The sequence below is a fragment of the Canis lupus genome, chromosome 18, assembly GCF_048164855.1.
Source record: "Canis lupus baileyi chromosome 18, mCanLup2.hap1, whole genome shotgun sequence".
Taxonomy (NCBI): domain Eukaryota; kingdom Metazoa; phylum Chordata; class Mammalia; order Carnivora; family Canidae; genus Canis; species Canis lupus.
In genome coordinates, this window is record NC_132855.1 from 8,446,959 (window position 1) to 8,464,348 (window position 17,390).

A 17,390-nucleotide genomic window follows, 5' to 3' on the forward strand; every position below is an offset into this window, starting at 1 on the left:
ACAGATTCTTTTGTATATGTCTGTGTATATGTCCTTTTGACCTTCCAGTGGCTAATGCTGTGATTCACAGTGTCCCAAATCTTTTCTTAAAATTTCCCCACTCAGAGTTAGATCCCTCTCTTGGGTAGTATATCTTAGCTGGTGTTAATCTGTTTTTTGGCAGTTGTAAGACCCTATCATATCTTACCCTCTTTTTATAGACTCGTCAGACTGTGCTTTGAGGGGCTCCAACGCCAATTCAATTGGCCTCTGATTTTTATTTTCCAATTACGTGTTAAATGAAGTGCTATTCTGATTCCTAGTTATGCCATAGGCATGAACTATATGTGTTTTTATTTGCTCCATTGAAAGATCTATATATTGAAAGATCTATATATTCTATATACTGTCTTTGGACGGTATGCAGAAGGATTAGAATTTAAATGACTGCTATTTTATAAGAATCTGGAATTCTAGGCCTTTAAGTATTTTGCTGCCAAGTTTCTAGATAATTATGATGTTGAACCATATAAAATTGCAATTTTTGTAATTCAAAAATTCTTGAATATCAGCAATTGTATATGGTGCTACTAATAGAAAGCTAAGCAAGCTCTTGATTCTTATGTTTCATGCCTTAGTGAAATGTTACATATTGTAGAGGCATTATTTTTAGTATTCATTCCAACATTGTAAAGTCTACATTTTTTATCAACCTCACTGAGGTTTAATTTATATACAATAAAATGCACCCATTCTAGTGTGCAATTCAGTGGATATGGACAATTGTTTACACTTCTTTACCACCACTGTCAAGATACAGAGTATTTCCATCACTTTAAAAAGCTCCTTTGTATACTTTTGCAGTTAGTGCCACCCCCAGGAAATCACTAAATCACTTTCTGTCATTAGATTAGATTTCTAAAGACAATATCTCTAAATTACCCTTTGAGCCCTGCTGGATCTGAAGCTTGCTTATCACTCCATTGTCACCAGGTTACGTTTCCATGCTATATTTGTGTTGGCCTCGGGGCCTTTTTACTTGTGAGTCCATCCATCCATTGCTCGGCACTTTACATTTCACATATCTTGAATAGACGTCCATCTCTGCAGGATCCATGCTGCTTTTATTTTCTGTGCCTTCACTCATGCTATTCTCTCTGCCAGGCAAGCACTTACCTCCCAAACTAACATTCTTCCTTGCCTGATTTATTCCTACTTATATTTCTAAAGTCAGCATATATTACTGATTGGGTTATCAATTATATTTTATCTTTATCAATTTTATTTTCTTTATAGTTGTATAATTGTCTCCTTTACTAATCTGAGCTCCTTGAGGGCAGCAATCATTTCTTCAATTACAGATGTGCCTGGCACATGGAGGCTTTCTATTCTTACTGCTTAATAAATATTTGATTTATGAGGAATGCGTTTCAACTCCTATGTATGAGATTTAAAGCTAAATCTACATAGGAAAAATTAAGGAAGTCTTTTTTTTCCCTAATAGTCATTACTAAGAAAAACTAAAGTTAAATGAATAGCATCCTGTAAGTGTGAGGTGATATAGACATTGTTCCCTTAGACCACAGTTATACTTGTAGAAACCAGTTTTTTAAGTTAATTCTTCAATTCTTATTTTTCTTGCCATGTTTCTGAAAATTCACCAGTGTGTATGGAGATAAATAGTCTAGCTTTGTTCAGAGTATGAGCTCTATATACTAATAATGTGTTTTAAGAATCTAAAAAGAAGGGCAGCCCAGGTGGCTCAGTGGTTTAGTGCTGCCTTCGGCCTACGGTGTGATCCTGGAGACCCGGGATCGAGTCCCATGTCAGGCTCCCTGCATGGAACCTGCTTTCTCCCTCTGCCTGGATCTGTGCCTCCCTTTCTCTCTCTCTCTCTCTCTCTCTCATGAATAAATAAAATATTTTTTAAAAACAGAATCTAAAAAGAAAAGCTTTGACAATAATATCAGTTGTTTTCACCTGTGTATCTCTTATCACAGTGTAAGCTCAAGGGCCAGAGCTAGGTCTTACTAGTCTTTTTTTTTACCTTAAGATTCCTGGCTTCAATAGCTAATAAATACTTGAGAGATCCTGAGATTCATGTTTCTTGTCCTATTACATACCCAGGAATGGTACCCTACTGTATTCACTCTAAAATTATATTAGGTATGAAGAAAATTACAAGGTTATATCAGTCATCAGTTTCTGATTCTGGATAGCAACTTGATAAGTTCTAAACTATATGAGCTTAGAATGATACATCTTCAAAAAATCTTCATATTAGTAGTGCAAGAATTGGGAGAAGCAGGAATGATCTCTTGATGGATAAGAATAATTTCCAGGTGTTATAAAAACCACTGTTATGTTCAAACTTCTGTTGTCTGTGTTTACCTGTATGATATAGTACCATTTTTACTTGAACTAGATTTTTATTCCCTTTTCTCAGAGCAAATAAGAAAATTAATGATTCTTAATACGTTGACAGCCTAACTTTGTTTTCATAAACCAGAAGGGATCTAGGAAGCAACTATTGGGAGATCTGTCTACTACGAGCAAAGCTGGCTGAGAATTAACTGTAATGACTGTTCTTTTCATATGCTGTGATTGAATAGCAGAGTTATCTCAGCTTTTCTGGAAGAACTTTGTTTTAGTTAAGAATACAGTTCAAAAAAAAAAAAGAATACAGTTCAGCAAAACATATAGGCACATCTGTACCCCTGGAAACATACTTTTTAAAAACATTTTTTAAAGAGATGGCACACAAGTGAGAGGGACAGAGGAAGAGGGAGAGAGAATCTGAAGCCAACTCTGTGCTGAGCACTGAGCCTGATGCAGGGCTGATCTTATGACCCTGAGATCACCACCTGAAGCTGAAACCAAGAGTCAGATGCTGAACCAGCTGTGCCATCCAGGCGTTCCAACATACTTTTATTTATTAAATATAATCTATATTCTGCTTTGTTGTATGGTAGTTAAAAGTGCTACAGAGTGCTCAAACTTACCTCTGTGATATTTTCAAAGGAAGAATTTGTAATTGAAAGTTTCCCGTTTTAACAAAGGCTAATGCTTTTCCACTTTATTTTATATTTATACCTAGTGTTTTAAAATATAATTTCATTTTGCCTTGTAGTGTATGCAGAGAATATTTCCAAAATGGTGGGAAGAGAAAAGCACTTGAAAAAGATGAAAAAAGAGCTGTACTCGCCACTAAGACCACTCCAGCCTTAAATTCACATGAGTCTTCTAAACTTGAAGGTCATTTAACCAACCTCAGCTTTACAAACCCTGAATTTATAACTGAGTAAGTACACTTTCTCTACTCCAATTATTAATGTTATCTTGGATAGCTGTATTAATAATGTAAAGTAGTATAATGATTTACCACAAGTAGTGGGCCATTTGCTTGTTCCCCTGATAATAGATTAGGCTGAAAAAAAGCACATTTGTAATATTACTAGGTAGAAAACTAGCATAAAATTTTAAGGGATATCTGGAAAACTAATGGTTCTATAACATTGTGTTCGGGAAAAATGAGAAAGAATAGTTTCTTAAATGTTGTAATAATTACTCCTAGGGGAATACAAAGAATCAAAATAGCAAAACCCATTTTAAACTGTGTTTAACTTAAAGGTGGTATCTGCTAACTAAAAAATCACAAGGAATAATGGATTATTAATAGAACCAATTCCTATTATTTTATTGTTGATATGAAATTCTGCCTACTATAGTGTTGTTAACTATAGTCATCATGTTGTACTTTACATCCTCTTTTCACTTATATCCCCATTTCACTTAGCATAATGGCCTCAAGGTCCATCCTTGTTATAACAAATGGCAGGATTTCGTTCTTTTTTATGGATGAATAGTATTTCATTGTATATTTACATATATCTATATATATATAAATGTATAGATATGTAGAAAAAATATACATGTGCCGTCCTCTGGGCCCCCTGGCCTGCCACCTCTGCCCCTAGGTTCAGTGCCACCATCCCCGGGCAGGCTGTCCCTGGACCCAGCCAGGACAGCTGTGGGACCAAGCCACACAGTCGAAGCCCTCCCCTGTGCCTCCCTCCCCTAGCCTCCCTTGTTAGGTCTGGGCCTAGGATGTTCCAGAGCCTGACCCTGCTTCTCCTTTTCTGACTGGGAAATAAACTCCCCCAAAGGAAAAAAAAAAAAAAAAAGAGCAACAAACACCCAACAATAACATTGGCTCTGGGGTGAGGGTGAGGAGGGGCATAAAATATATACTTTTTCTACATATATATATATGTATGTAGAAAAAATATTATAATCAAGTTTATTGGTAGTGTTAAAATTCTCTATATACCTTATACCGGAATAGATTTGTAATATCAAGTAAAACTTTCTTAATCTCTTGAAAATGCTAAACTTGAATAATTCAAAAAACATTCTTGATAGACACTAAGAGCTAACCATGAAAATACAATTTATTAGCCTCTTAACAATTTAAATTTGTAGGTATCAAACATAGAATTACCTCTGGTTACTCTTTTACACCATGTTGAAAATAATATCTAGTCAGTTGTAAGCAATTTCATTTAAAAATTAATTCACATATTTTTGATTAGTTCATTAGGAAAGGATAAGGCATCTCTCTTTACCTTTTATCAAAAGTTACTACAGAGCTTACAAAACATAGTGACTTACTGAACATCCTGTAACTCAGGTGTAATGAATATATTTTTTAAATGATGACAGTGTAAAAAAATATATAGGTATGCTACTATCAAAGGTATATATGGGAAATAGTAACCCTAGAATTTCTATATGGTTCTTTTTTATGGTCTCTATTTTATTCAGATTACCATATTTGTTCAGTCATTGTCATTAGACTTTCCCTTAATTCTCTGAACATGTTTTCTTTTAATTCTTGGAACATTTTTATAATAGCTACTCTGAAGTCTTTGTTAAATCCAAAATTTGAGCTCACTAAGAACCATTTTTTATTTACTGCTGTCTTTCTTGAGTATGGACCATACTTTCCTATTTTTTCTTTGTCTTACATTTTTTTTGTTGTTGTTGTTAAAAGCCACCCAATGTATTTTTGACATTATATTGTAGAAACTCACATTTTGGATTTTCCCCCAAGGAGGATGGTGGTGATGTTTTTTAATAATTTGCTTAGGCTTAATCTGTGGGATCTGCCTTCCTTGCAGTTTGTATGGTATTGTTATTTTTATTTTTTAGACTTGTTTCCTAGAGTTCATCTGCACATCTTAGTGGTCAATGATAGCGCAGGTTGTAGTACTCAAATATCTCAAGCCAGATAGGCTTCCACCCTCTGCCAGTGGGTGTGTTGATTGGGGAGTGCTTTTAACACTTAGGTGGTTTTCAAATCTGCCTGACCAATTACTTTTTCCCAGACCCGCTTTGATCTCCTTTGCATGTTCACTTAGCCTCCTGATCAGTAAAGGCTATGTGGAGACCTTAAGTAGTCTTTCTCACTTCCAGGATTTTTCTTGTTAAATTTCTTACTAGTTATCCAGTCTGCAGCTCAGCCCAACCAAAGCTACAACCTCAGACTAGCATAGCTGCTGACTTTCTCTATTTTCTACTTTTACTGACAATGCTCTTTGTGGGATTTTTACTCTTTAGTCCCAATCAAGTTAGCCCCTTCCAGCAGCGAAGATGCTGCTTTTCATAGCCAACCCTGTCCTTGAGGAACTTCCATACTAACTGAGCAAGTGGCGGGGGTGATGAATGGCTTTAGGCAAAAACACCATAGATCCTCACTGTTCTGAACCTAGAATCAGCTTGTTTTCATGAATAAACACTTCTCAACTTGTTTGCCTTTGTTTGAGTTCCAAAATGGTTGTTTTTGATGATTGTGTCTGGTTTTGTAGTTGTTTCTTAAGGAGTGGATTTGCCAACTCTACCCTGCCAGAGTCAAGAAATTACTGTTTCTGGTTTAGGCTTTTGTTTGTTTTGTTTGTTTGTTTTTTAAAGATTTTATTTATTTATTTATTTACCATAGGAATGTAATGAATAACTCTATGCCCACAGATTTGATAACTTAGATGAAATGGACCAATTCCTTGAAAGACATAATCTACCAAAACTCACACAAGGAGAAATAGATAACCAGAATAGGTCTATATGTATTAAAGAAGTCTAATCAATAATGAATAGCTTTCCAAAACACAAAGCAGAAGGCCCAGTTGGTTTTACTGGTGAAATCTACTGAACATTTAAGGGAAAAACTGATACCAGTTCTGCAGTCTATTCCAGAAGATAGAATCAAAAGGAATACTTCCTAATTTGTGCTGTGAGGACAACAGAATGTAGTTTAAGATACTGAACCAGTCTTCCCATTACCTATTCTAAAGTAAAATTGATGTGTTCCTGACTATGTAAACATGATTAGATAATGACTGTATTATTATCTGTATTTAGGGGTTAAGTTATGCTTTAGTTGCTTGTGATGGAAACAAATCTAAGGTGAGAAACTGGAGAATTCATCTAGTTGTCTCACGATGTTTCTTTTTAATATCTTTATAAGAAAACATCTACCAATTAAAACTGTAAAACTGTACTTCTGTATATAATTACCAAATCTGTACTAAATTTTTTGCTCCCCACCCTCTTTTTGGTCAGGTTCATCAAGTAGCCTTTCAACAAGTGAACATCTAAGCTACATTGAGTGAAGTCATTTTTGGGCTGTTTTTCTCAAGTAGTACTTTATTGGTCAGAGAAGTTGAGAGGGCTCAATAATGCAGACTTTGTAAGGACTCAAATGTAATGCCCTCTTTTTGAAGAATAATATAGTGGAAAGGATCTTGCTTTGTATACATTATTGGACATTTGGGTACTTTTTTTCTCACAGTTGTTTCATCTCTGAATTAAGCATCTCTTTGTGCTTAAATTTTTGTGTTCTTGGGATGGATTTCCGGAAGTAGATTTCTGAGTTTAAGACTTTGAGTGACTCAAGGCACTTGTACATATTACTGAATAACTTTCCAGAAAATATGATACTAAATCCATTACTCCTAGCAACATGAGTACCCACTTTGTCAAGACTCATGAGCACTATTTTTCTTTCTTTCCTTCTTTCTTCCTTCTTCTTTCTTTCTTTCTTTCTTTCTTTCTTTCTTTCTTTCTTTCTTTCTTTCTTCTTTCTTTCTTTCTCTCCTTATTAATGTGTTGGAATAAAATGGCATCCTGGGTTAATAGGCACTTCTAATAAATACATATGGAAGAGTAAATTTATAAAATAAAGGAAAATCATATTAAATCAGGAAAATAAAATTCATTCTATGAAGTTCTAGTACTTGACATGGCATTGAAACATGGCACACATGCTGTCATTATACTTTCCAAAATTCATGATAAATGAAGGTAATCGGATCTTTCCTGCAAATCCTGTACTTGGCTTTAGGGTCTTTTTTACACAGCACCTAAAAAGCCATTACCAATTAGTCAGTATTAGAAGTGAAACTCATCTGCCACTTATGTCCATTACTCTTGCTGTAAATAGGACCACAGTTTGACTCTTAAGTATCTTAGCAGCTAAGGCTAGCGCAGGCAACAGGATCATTTCTTTATTTCCTTTTTTTAGAATTACTGTTTATGTCATTTACTCACTCGAGTATTGGGATCTGAAGAATTTATTATTGTATGAGCTCTTTTCAGTGCTAAGGATCTTCATATTTATAGTTCTTGGGATAGGGACTTAACATGCTTTATGGGTGGAAGGACAGATGAAAGAAAGGAAGATAGGACGTTTTTAAAGCAGCAGAATCATGTGTTTATGATTATCTACTTGAGACTTGGTTAAATGGTAGACAAAAGGAGGAAGGAAGAAGAGGTGGTGGCACTGAGTGAAAGGCAAGACTGTAAAGACTATTAATGGGATGGTCTCTGTTAAACCAGGAATCTTACTTATAGGCCTTATCTCCTTTCTGCCTTAGAATGTAAGATATTGGCTATATAAGGTTTGTGATGGAGGGAAAATAACACTAAAGAAAACCCAATTAGACATATTAATGCCAGTTTGGGGAGTTTAGTTTATAACAATTAAATACTGATTTTGAACACCATTTTACTATTCTTTTTTTCCTTAAGTTTTAGTTAGTTTAGTTTCTATTTAATTTTACCGTTCATTTATTTTATTTTCTTGGGCTTTTTAATATTGAAGCTTATTCTAGTAAATGAAAGGTGTTACACATTCTTCTCAAGTGCACATGGAACTTTCTCCAGAATAGACCACATACTGGGTCACAAATCAGGTCTGAACTGATACCAAAAGATTGGGATCATCCCCTGCATATTCTCAGACCATAATGCCTTGAAATTAGAACTAAATCACAACAAGAAGTTTGGAAGGACCTCAAACACGTGGAGGTTAAGGACCATCCTGCTAAAAGATGAAAGGGTCAACCAGGAAATTAAGGAAGAATTAAAAAGATTCATGGAAACCAATGAGAATGAAGATAAAACCGTTCAAAATCTTTGGGATGTAGCAAAAGCAGTCCTAAGGGGGAAATACATCACAATACAAGCATCCATTCAAAAACTGGTAAGAACTCAAATACAAAAGCTAACCTTACACATAAAGGAGCTAGAGAAAAAAACAGCAGATAGATCCTACACCCAGGAGAAGATGAGAGTTAATAAAGATTCGAGCAGAACTCAACGAAATCGAGACCAGAAGAACTGTGGAACAGATCAACAGAACCAAGAGTTGGTTCTTTGAAAGAATTAATAAGATAGATAAACCATTAGCCAGCCTTATTAAAAAGAAGAGAGAGAAGACTCAAATTAATAAAATCATGAATGAGAAAGGAGAGATCACTACCAACACCAAGGAAATACAAACGATTTTAAAAACCTATTATGAACAGCTATACGCCAATAAATTAGGCAATCTAGAAGAAATGGACGCATTCCTGGAAAGCCACAAACTACCAAAACTGGAACAGGAAGAAATAGAAAACCTGAACAGGCCAATAACCAGGGAGGAAATTGAAGCAGTCATCAAAAACCTCCCAAAAACACAAGAGTCCAGGGCCAGATGGCTTCCCAGGGGAATTCTATCAAATGTTTAAAGAAGAAATCATACCTATTCTACTAAAGCTGTTTGGAAAGATAGAAAGAGATGGAGTACTTCCAAATTCGTTCTATGAGGCCAGCATCACCTTAATTCCAAAACCAGACAAAGACCCCACCAAAAAGGAGAATTACAGACCAATATTCCTGATGAACATGGATGCAAAAATTCTCAACAAGATACTAGCCAATAGGATCCAACAGCACATTAAGAAAATTATTCACCACGACCAAGTAGGATTTATTCCCGGGACACAAGGCTGATTCAACACTCGTAAAACAATCAGTGTGATTCATCATATCAGCAAGAGAAAAACCAAGAACCATATGATCCTCTCATTAGATGCAGAGAAAGCATTTGACAAAATACAGCATCCATTCCTGATCAAAACTCTTCAGAGTGTAGGGATAGAGGGAACATTCCTCGACATCTTAAAAGCCATCTACGAAAAGCCCACAGCAAATATCATTCTCAATGGGGAAGCACTGGGAACCTTTCCCCTAAGATCAGGAACAAGACAGGGATGTCCACTCTCACCACGGCTATTCAACATAGTACTGGAAGTCCTAGCCTCAGCAATCAGACAACAAAAAGACATAAAAGGCATTCAAATTGGCAAAGAAGAAGTCAAACTCTCCCTCTTCGCCGATGACATGATACTCTACATAGAAAACCCAAAAGTCTCCACCCCAAGATTGCTAGAACTCATACAGCAATTTGGTAGCGTGGCAGGATACAAAATCAATGCCCAGAAATCAGTGGCATTTCTATACACTAACAATGAGACTGAAGAAAGAGAAATTAAGGAGTCAATCCCATTTACAATTGCACCCAAAAGCATAAGATACCTAGGAATAAACCTAACCAAAGATGTAAAGGATCTATACCCTCAAAACTATAGAACACTTCTGAAAGAAATTGAGGAAGACACAAAGAGATGGAAAAATATTCCATGCTCAGGGATTGGCAGAATTAATATTGTGAAAATGGCAATGTTACCCAGGGCAATATACACGTTTAATGCAATCCCTATCAAAATACCATGGACTTTCTTCAGAGAGTTAGAACAAATTATTTTAAGATTTGTGTGGAATCAGAAAAGACTCCGAATAGCCAGGGAATTTTAAAAAAGAAAACCATATCTGGGGGCATCACAATGCCAGATTTCAGGTTGTACTACAAAGCTGCGGTCATCAAGACAGTGTGGTACTGGCACAAAAACAGACACATAGATCAATGGAACAGAATAGAGAACCCAGAAGTGGACCCTGAACTTTATGGTCAACTAATATTCGATAAAGGAGGAAAGACTATCCATTGGAAGAAAGACAGTGTCTTCAATAAATGGTGCTGGGAAAATTGGACATCCACATGCAGAAGAATGAAACTAGACCACTCTCTTTCACCATACACAAAGATAAACTCAAAAATGGATGAAAGATCTAAATGTGAGACAAGATTCCATCAAAATCCTAGAGAAGAATACAGGCAACACCCTTTTTGAACTCAGCCACAGTAACTTCTTGCAAGATACATCCACGAAGGCAAAAGAAACAAAAGCAAAAATGAACTATTGGGACTTCATCAAGATAAGAAGCTTTTGCACAGCAAAGGATACAGTCAACAAAACTCAAAGACAACCTACAGAATGGGAGAAGATATTTGCAAATGACATATCAGATAAAGGGCTACTTTCCAAGATCTATAAAGAACTTCTTAAACTCAACACCAAAGAAACAAACAATCCAATCAAGAAATGGGCAAAAGACATGAAGAGAAATCTCACAGAGGAAGACATAGACATGGCCAACATGCACATGAGAAAATGCTCTGCATCACTTGCCATCAGGGAAATACAAATCAAAACCACAATGAGATACCACCTCACACCAGGGAGAATGGGGAAAATTAACAAGGCAGGAAACCACAAATGTTGGAGAGGATGTGGAGAAAAGGGAACCCTCTTACACTCTTGGTGGGAATGTGAAGTGGTGCAGCCACTCTGGAAAACTGTGTGGAGGTTCCTCAAAGAGTTAAAAATATACCTGCCCTACGACCCAGCAATTGCACTGTTGGGGATTTATCCCAAAGATACAGATGCAATGAAACGCAGGGACACCTGCACCCCGATGTTTATAGCAGCAATGGCCACAATAGCCAAGCTGTGGAAGGAGCCTCGGTGTCCATCAAAAGATGAGTGGATAAAAAAGATGTGGTTTATGTATACAATGGAATATTACTCAGCCATTAGAAATGACAAATACCCACCATTTGCTTCAACATGGATGGAACTGGAGGGTATTATGCTGAGTGAAGTAAGTCAATCGGAGAAGGACAAACATTATATGTTCTCATTCATTTGGGGAATATAAATAATAGTGAAAGGGAATATAAGGGAAGGGAGAAGAAATGTGTGGGAAATATCAGAAAGAGAGACAGAACGTAAAGACTGCTAACTCTGGGAAACGAACTAGGGGTGGTAGAAGGGGAGGAGGGCGGGGGGGTGGGAGTGAATGGGTGACGGGCACTGGGGGTTATTCTGTATGTTGGTAAATTGAACACCAATAAAAAAAAAAAGGTGTTACAGTGGTAAAGGAAGAAGTTAAATGTCTTTTGAACATAATTCAGTATATAAATAAAAAATTTTAAGTGTTTCAGTTATGGTTTTCAATGATTTTTGCTTTTACTTTGAAATGTATTACATATTAATCAAAGTATATATACAAATACAAATTTGAACCTGAAACTAAAATTCTTCATTTATCTTACTGAAATGTTAATAAATTATAATTATATATACCAGATTTGGAGTTCTAGTAATATCAAAATATTAGGTCCCATTTAGTGTCATGTATATTATAATGTTTTAAAGGTATATTACCAATTCCACATTATAAAGTTTTCCTCCATAGATTTTCTTGGTTTAAAAGATATGTATTGAAGGGACGTCTGGGTGGCTCAGTGGTTGAGCATCTGCCTTCAGCTTAGGTCGTGATCCCAGGATCCTGGGATCAAGTCCTGCATTGGGCTCCCCACAGGGAGCCTGCTTCTCCCTCTGCCTGTGTCTTTGCCTCTCTCTCTCTCTCTGTCTCTCATGAATAAATAAAATCTTAAGAAAAATTAAAAATAAAATAAAATAGGTATATTGAAAATTATGAATAAGCTGACTACAAATAATCCATGCATCAGTTGCTCCTTTCTAAAAAGTTAGAAAGATAATTCCTTTCCTAGTTTTAGCACTGGCTTAGAGAATAACCTTGGAGAAATATCTAACATTCCTAAGCCTCCTTTATAAAAATAAAATAATACTATATAGGCTTATAGCTATAAAAATAATGGGAAGAACTATATGTAAAAACCCCAGAGCTCTGAGTTTTCAGATAATGATGCAAAGTACTAGATGTTGAGAATGAAAGTAGTGAAGATTATTTATATAAGTTCAAAACATAATTTGGGTAACAGCTCAATTGGCTAATCATCATGACAATACTGTGATCTAGAATTCTGTAACCTGACTGTATATAAAGGAAAATGATGACTACAAAATGTTTTCTACCAAACAAAATTCTGTCTCGAGAGATTCTTAAAGTAAATGTGCTTCCTTAGTAAAACATACAGCAAAGAAAATTGCTTATAAATCTAAGTTTATAAGATTCTTAATGTAGTTCTGTGTACGATATTCTCAACTAGTAAACATTTAGCATCTAAACCAGATGGTTTATTATTTTAGTAACTGGAATTGAATCTAATTTGATCTAATAAAAATACATAAAGTTAATGAGACTTCCATGGGATCATGGGAACAGAAAGATAAGTTAGGAAACAGAGTTGTATTTTTTGTTTAACTAGCAAATTACTATTTTCTTATGAATTACCTAAAACTCTTCTGAAACAAATATCAATGAATGTTATTAATTCTGTGAGAGTGTCAGAAGGATGTGCTATCATTATATATTATCTCATGTCTTAATAGTAATTTAGTGGTTCTTAACAATCAACTTCTTCCATATACTTCTTACAGCTGCAATTTTGTCTTTAAAAAATGTCTTCATCTTAATTCATGTGCTGTAAGAATGTGTCCTTTTGGGATCCCTGGGTGGCGCAGTGGTTTAGCGCCTGCCTTTGGCCCAGGGCGCGATCCTGGAGACCCGGGATCGAATCCCACATCAGGCTCCCGGTGCATGGAGCCTGCTTCTCCCTCTGCCTGTGTCTCTGCCTTTCTCTCTCTCTCTGTGACTATCATAAATAAATAAAAATTAAAAAAAAAAAAAAAAAAAGAATGTGTCCTTTTATCAGCCCATTTACGTGTGTTTTCCTAATAGCAATACATTCCCTTTCTCAGCCTGTCTCTTAAATGCTGGCCCTGGGGCTCTCTACTCTTCACACTTAGCGTATCATCCCAGGACAGCTTAATTTACTCTTATAGCTTTGGTTAACACATGTGTGCCAGTGATTGCAAATCTGTGTATCTCCAGTTCAGCTCTCTTACTTGAAGTCCAGATACGTAGTTGCATGCTAGACATCTCTGTGTTTGTGCCTGTGAGATATCATGACTGAGCTAATTTTCTCCCCTTTCCTGCTCTATGAAGCACCTAAATCTGCTCCTCTTTCAGTGTTCCCTGTTTCATTAAATGTTATCTATATGCCCAAGCCAGGAACTTGAAGATTTATTCTTGACTCCCTCCCCTAACTTCCCATATCGGGTTTAGTCACAAGTCTTACTATCAGTTCTAAGTTCTGAATATTGCTTCAATCTTTTATCTCTAGTCTTATCTCCTGCAAGGGCTATTGCACAGTCTCCTACTTCCAGTTTTTCTCTAATCCATTCTTTACAGTACAACTTGAGAATTTTTTCAGAAATAAAACCTGATAATATTCTCTTATTTAAAGTTTTTCAATGATTTCCCTTTTCCTTTGAGACTAAATCCAAACTAACATAAAAAATCCTTCATGATTGACTTTTGTCTCTTTCATTTCTCAGTACTTTTTCTTTTTAACTGTACAACTCAATAATATCGATCTCCCTTTTATTCATGTAAAGTTCCGGCTCCTGCCTGGTGTTATTCCTTCTGCCTGGAACATTCTCTCACAACTCATCACTCACACCTGTCACCTGAAAATTTGCTGTTTATCTTTACACACAATCTTAAACATTTACCTTTCTCAGGAAGAACTTCCTTGACTCCTAGGCTTACTTGGTATCATTAACAAGTCACATACTTTTCTAACACAGCAGATCTCAAAGTGTAGTCTGTGGATCTCTAGGAGTCTCAGGCCCTTTGGGAAGAGCTGTGAATTCAAACTATTTCCATGGTAATGTTAAGATACTTGCTTTTTTTTACCGTGTGGTCATTTGTACTGATAGTTCAAAAGCAATGGTAGGTAAAGTTGCTAGCATCTTAGCACAAATCAAAGCAGTGGCACCAAAATATATTAATAGTCATTGTATTCTTTACCATACACTCAAAATTTTCACAAAAGGACAGTTTCATTTAAGACTGTCATTGATGAAGTAGTGAAAGATATAAATTAAGCTGAACTCCTGAGCAATTGTTTTTTTAACATGCCATGTGATGAAAAGTAAACAAAAAGTGCTTCTGCTGCATACTAAAATGAAGCCATGATGTCATGATGATTATCCAGCTATTTCCATTTAGCTAAACATCAGAAATTTGCAAAAAAAAAAAAAGGGGGGGGGTTGGAGAAAAGGAAAATGACTCTTTTCATTAAACTTTCTATTTTGGAAAATAGGTTCTTTTTTTAAAAATGTATATATAATTGTTATTTTTTAGTAAATTTAAAAATTTTCAACTATAACTTCTTTTTAAAGATTTATTTATTTATTTTAGAGAGAAAGAACATATGTGTGTTTGTGATTTGGGAGAGAGGCGAGGGAGAGATCCCTCAAACAGACTCCCAGCTAAGCTCACTCTTACCACCCATGAGATTATGACCTTAGCTGAAACTAAGAGTCAGGAACTTAACCAACTGAGCCAGCCAGTTGCCCCTCAGCTATAATTTCTAATATAGTTAATATCAATAAATATAACATACATAAACATAAAGTTATTTGGGGTCTTCAGTAAGTTTTAATAGTACAAAGGTATTCTGAGACTAAAAGTTTAAAAACCCTTGCTCTAACACATTGTATTTTCCTGATTCTGTTCATGGTTTCTCTCTCTGTGAAGATAATTTTCACATGCTTTGGGTAACTCAACTCCTAGTGTGGTGTCAACACATATTAGGTTCCCAAGAAGTACTCATTAAATTAATGAATTCAACAGGCATATGTTGATTATGACTGTCTTGCTTATTGTTGAAAATGTGAGTCTGAAGGTAAGAAAGGAATTCAAAAATCAGGAAATAGATACAGAAGTCTCCTCTGCCTTGGGGAATTTTTTTGATTGGTGGAATGATGTGATACTATCTGGAGATACAGAATATCACCAAAATCAGTCTGGAGAAAAATGGTAGAATAAAAAGAGGAGAGAGAAAACATTCATTATGGAACTTAAGGGAATGCTCACATATAACAGGAATGAAAATTAAGCTACAGTGAACCTAAGAGTTCGAAGGATATTCATCAGTAGGATACAGATTAAGAGGATCTTTCATTGGAAGTTTATAGAGTAACGGTACTCTAAGAGAAGTATGAAAGGGAGTAGAAAGGTTAAGATAGGATGCCTTGAGGGAAATTAAGATCAGTTCTACCCAAGTGACTACAACACATACTTTATTTTGTACATTTTAGTCTATAGAGTAAATTTTTTATTATCTTGAATCACTGAAATAAAAATGTAACTGAATTTATGTATTTATTTTTTTATTTTTTTTAAGATTTTATTTATTCATTAGAGACACACAGAGAGAGAGAGAGACACAGGCCAAAGAAGAAGCAGACTCCCTGTAGGGAGCCTGATGCAGAACTCGATCCCAGGACCCCAGGATCACAATCTGAGCCGGAGGCAGACAGTCAACTACTGAACCACCCAGTGCCCCCTGAATTTATTTTTAATGCAAATACAACAGCATTAACAAAACTGGGGAATGGAAAAAGAGAGCAGCACTTGGCTAAAGCCAAGGAAGAGAAGATGTGTGTATGGAGGGGAGAGTTGGGTGGGTTGAATAATAAAACATAGTTTTAGTGCTACAACTTTAATCATCACCTCCTTCTTATCCTTAGAAGGATCACTTTCTTAATAAAAAATCTCCTATTTAGTACTTCTTCAAAAGACCTACTTTACCTAAAAGCTCTGCTCTTATTTCCCGTCACTTGTAGATAAGTTGTTCTGGTCCTTTTTTTTTTTTTTCTTTAACTTCTTGAAATTATTGATTATACTCAGAGAATGGATTTTTCCATTAGTTCGTACTATCCTGCCTAGTCAATTGGGATAACTTGGTTTCTTGGTATTGAACCTCAGAAAACATTTACTAATTTTATATAGGGTATTGGAGAGTGATGCTACTTTTTTGCCATTTTTTTCTTAAATTACTTGCATTTTGATAATCACAGCATTTGAATATGAAAGTGTCAAAATGTTGCTGTGGTAACTGTCATGACTAAGGATAGTCCTATGCAGATTTTTACTAGTGATGCCATGCGTATAATACCGATTTTCAGATCTTAGATAAATCTAGATAAATTTCATACTAGCATGTACTGAACATAGACACGTCTAACCCAGACAATGAAGAATCAGTTATTAAAGGGGAAAGTCAGGACAAATTTAAACTGGTGGAATGCTTGACCATCAATTTGTACTATAATTTTTATTTTGTTACACTGCCTATAAATAGGGTGACCATATGCCCTGGTTTGTCTTGTACAGTACTGGTTTATGCTTGTTAATAGAGTTTCCTTTTATTTTCGTAAGTGTCCAAGTTTGGACTATATATGGTGATCCTATCTATGAAATAAAGAACTGATAATATAACCATAGCTCAGTTAGAAATATACAGTAAGAAGTAGATTTAGAGAATAGACAAAATAGACATCATGATTTAGCTGATGACTTCACTTCTCCCAATCAGTAAGAACTGGGTAATTTTTTTTCATGGCTTAGAAAACAAGCAAACAGGAAAGATAGAGACTATTGAAATTGAAACAGGCATTCAGTCTGAAAATCTGTGATTGAAAGGCAGAGATGCTGGCGACCAGTAGAGTGAGGCATCACCTCGCCTCAGCAATCAGAACACCAGGCATCACCTCACCTCAGCAATCAGAACACCAAGGCAGGAATATTTTACAATTACTCAAAATGTATTTGCTGAGTGCTACTATATTTCTAGCTCTCTGTGCTAGGTAACATGGAAAATAAATAAATGTAATTTTTTTAAAAAA

At 35.6% G+C, this 17,390-nt stretch overlaps 1 protein-coding gene across 3 annotated transcripts in view; it reads left to right on the forward strand.

Moving 5' to 3' along the window:
• Positions 1-17,390, forward strand: part of SAMTOR (S-adenosylmethionine sensor upstream of mTORC1) — a 90,488-nt gene that overhangs the window by 29,802 nt on the left and 43,296 nt on the right. For all 3 annotated transcript variants that reach the window (XM_072783417.1, XM_072783418.1, XM_072783419.1), the window contains one exon: positions 3,110-3,280. In XM_072783417.1, coding sequence (XP_072639518.1) covers positions 3,110-3,280 — 171 coding nt within the window. The remainder of the gene's footprint in view (positions 1-3,109; positions 3,281-17,390) is intronic.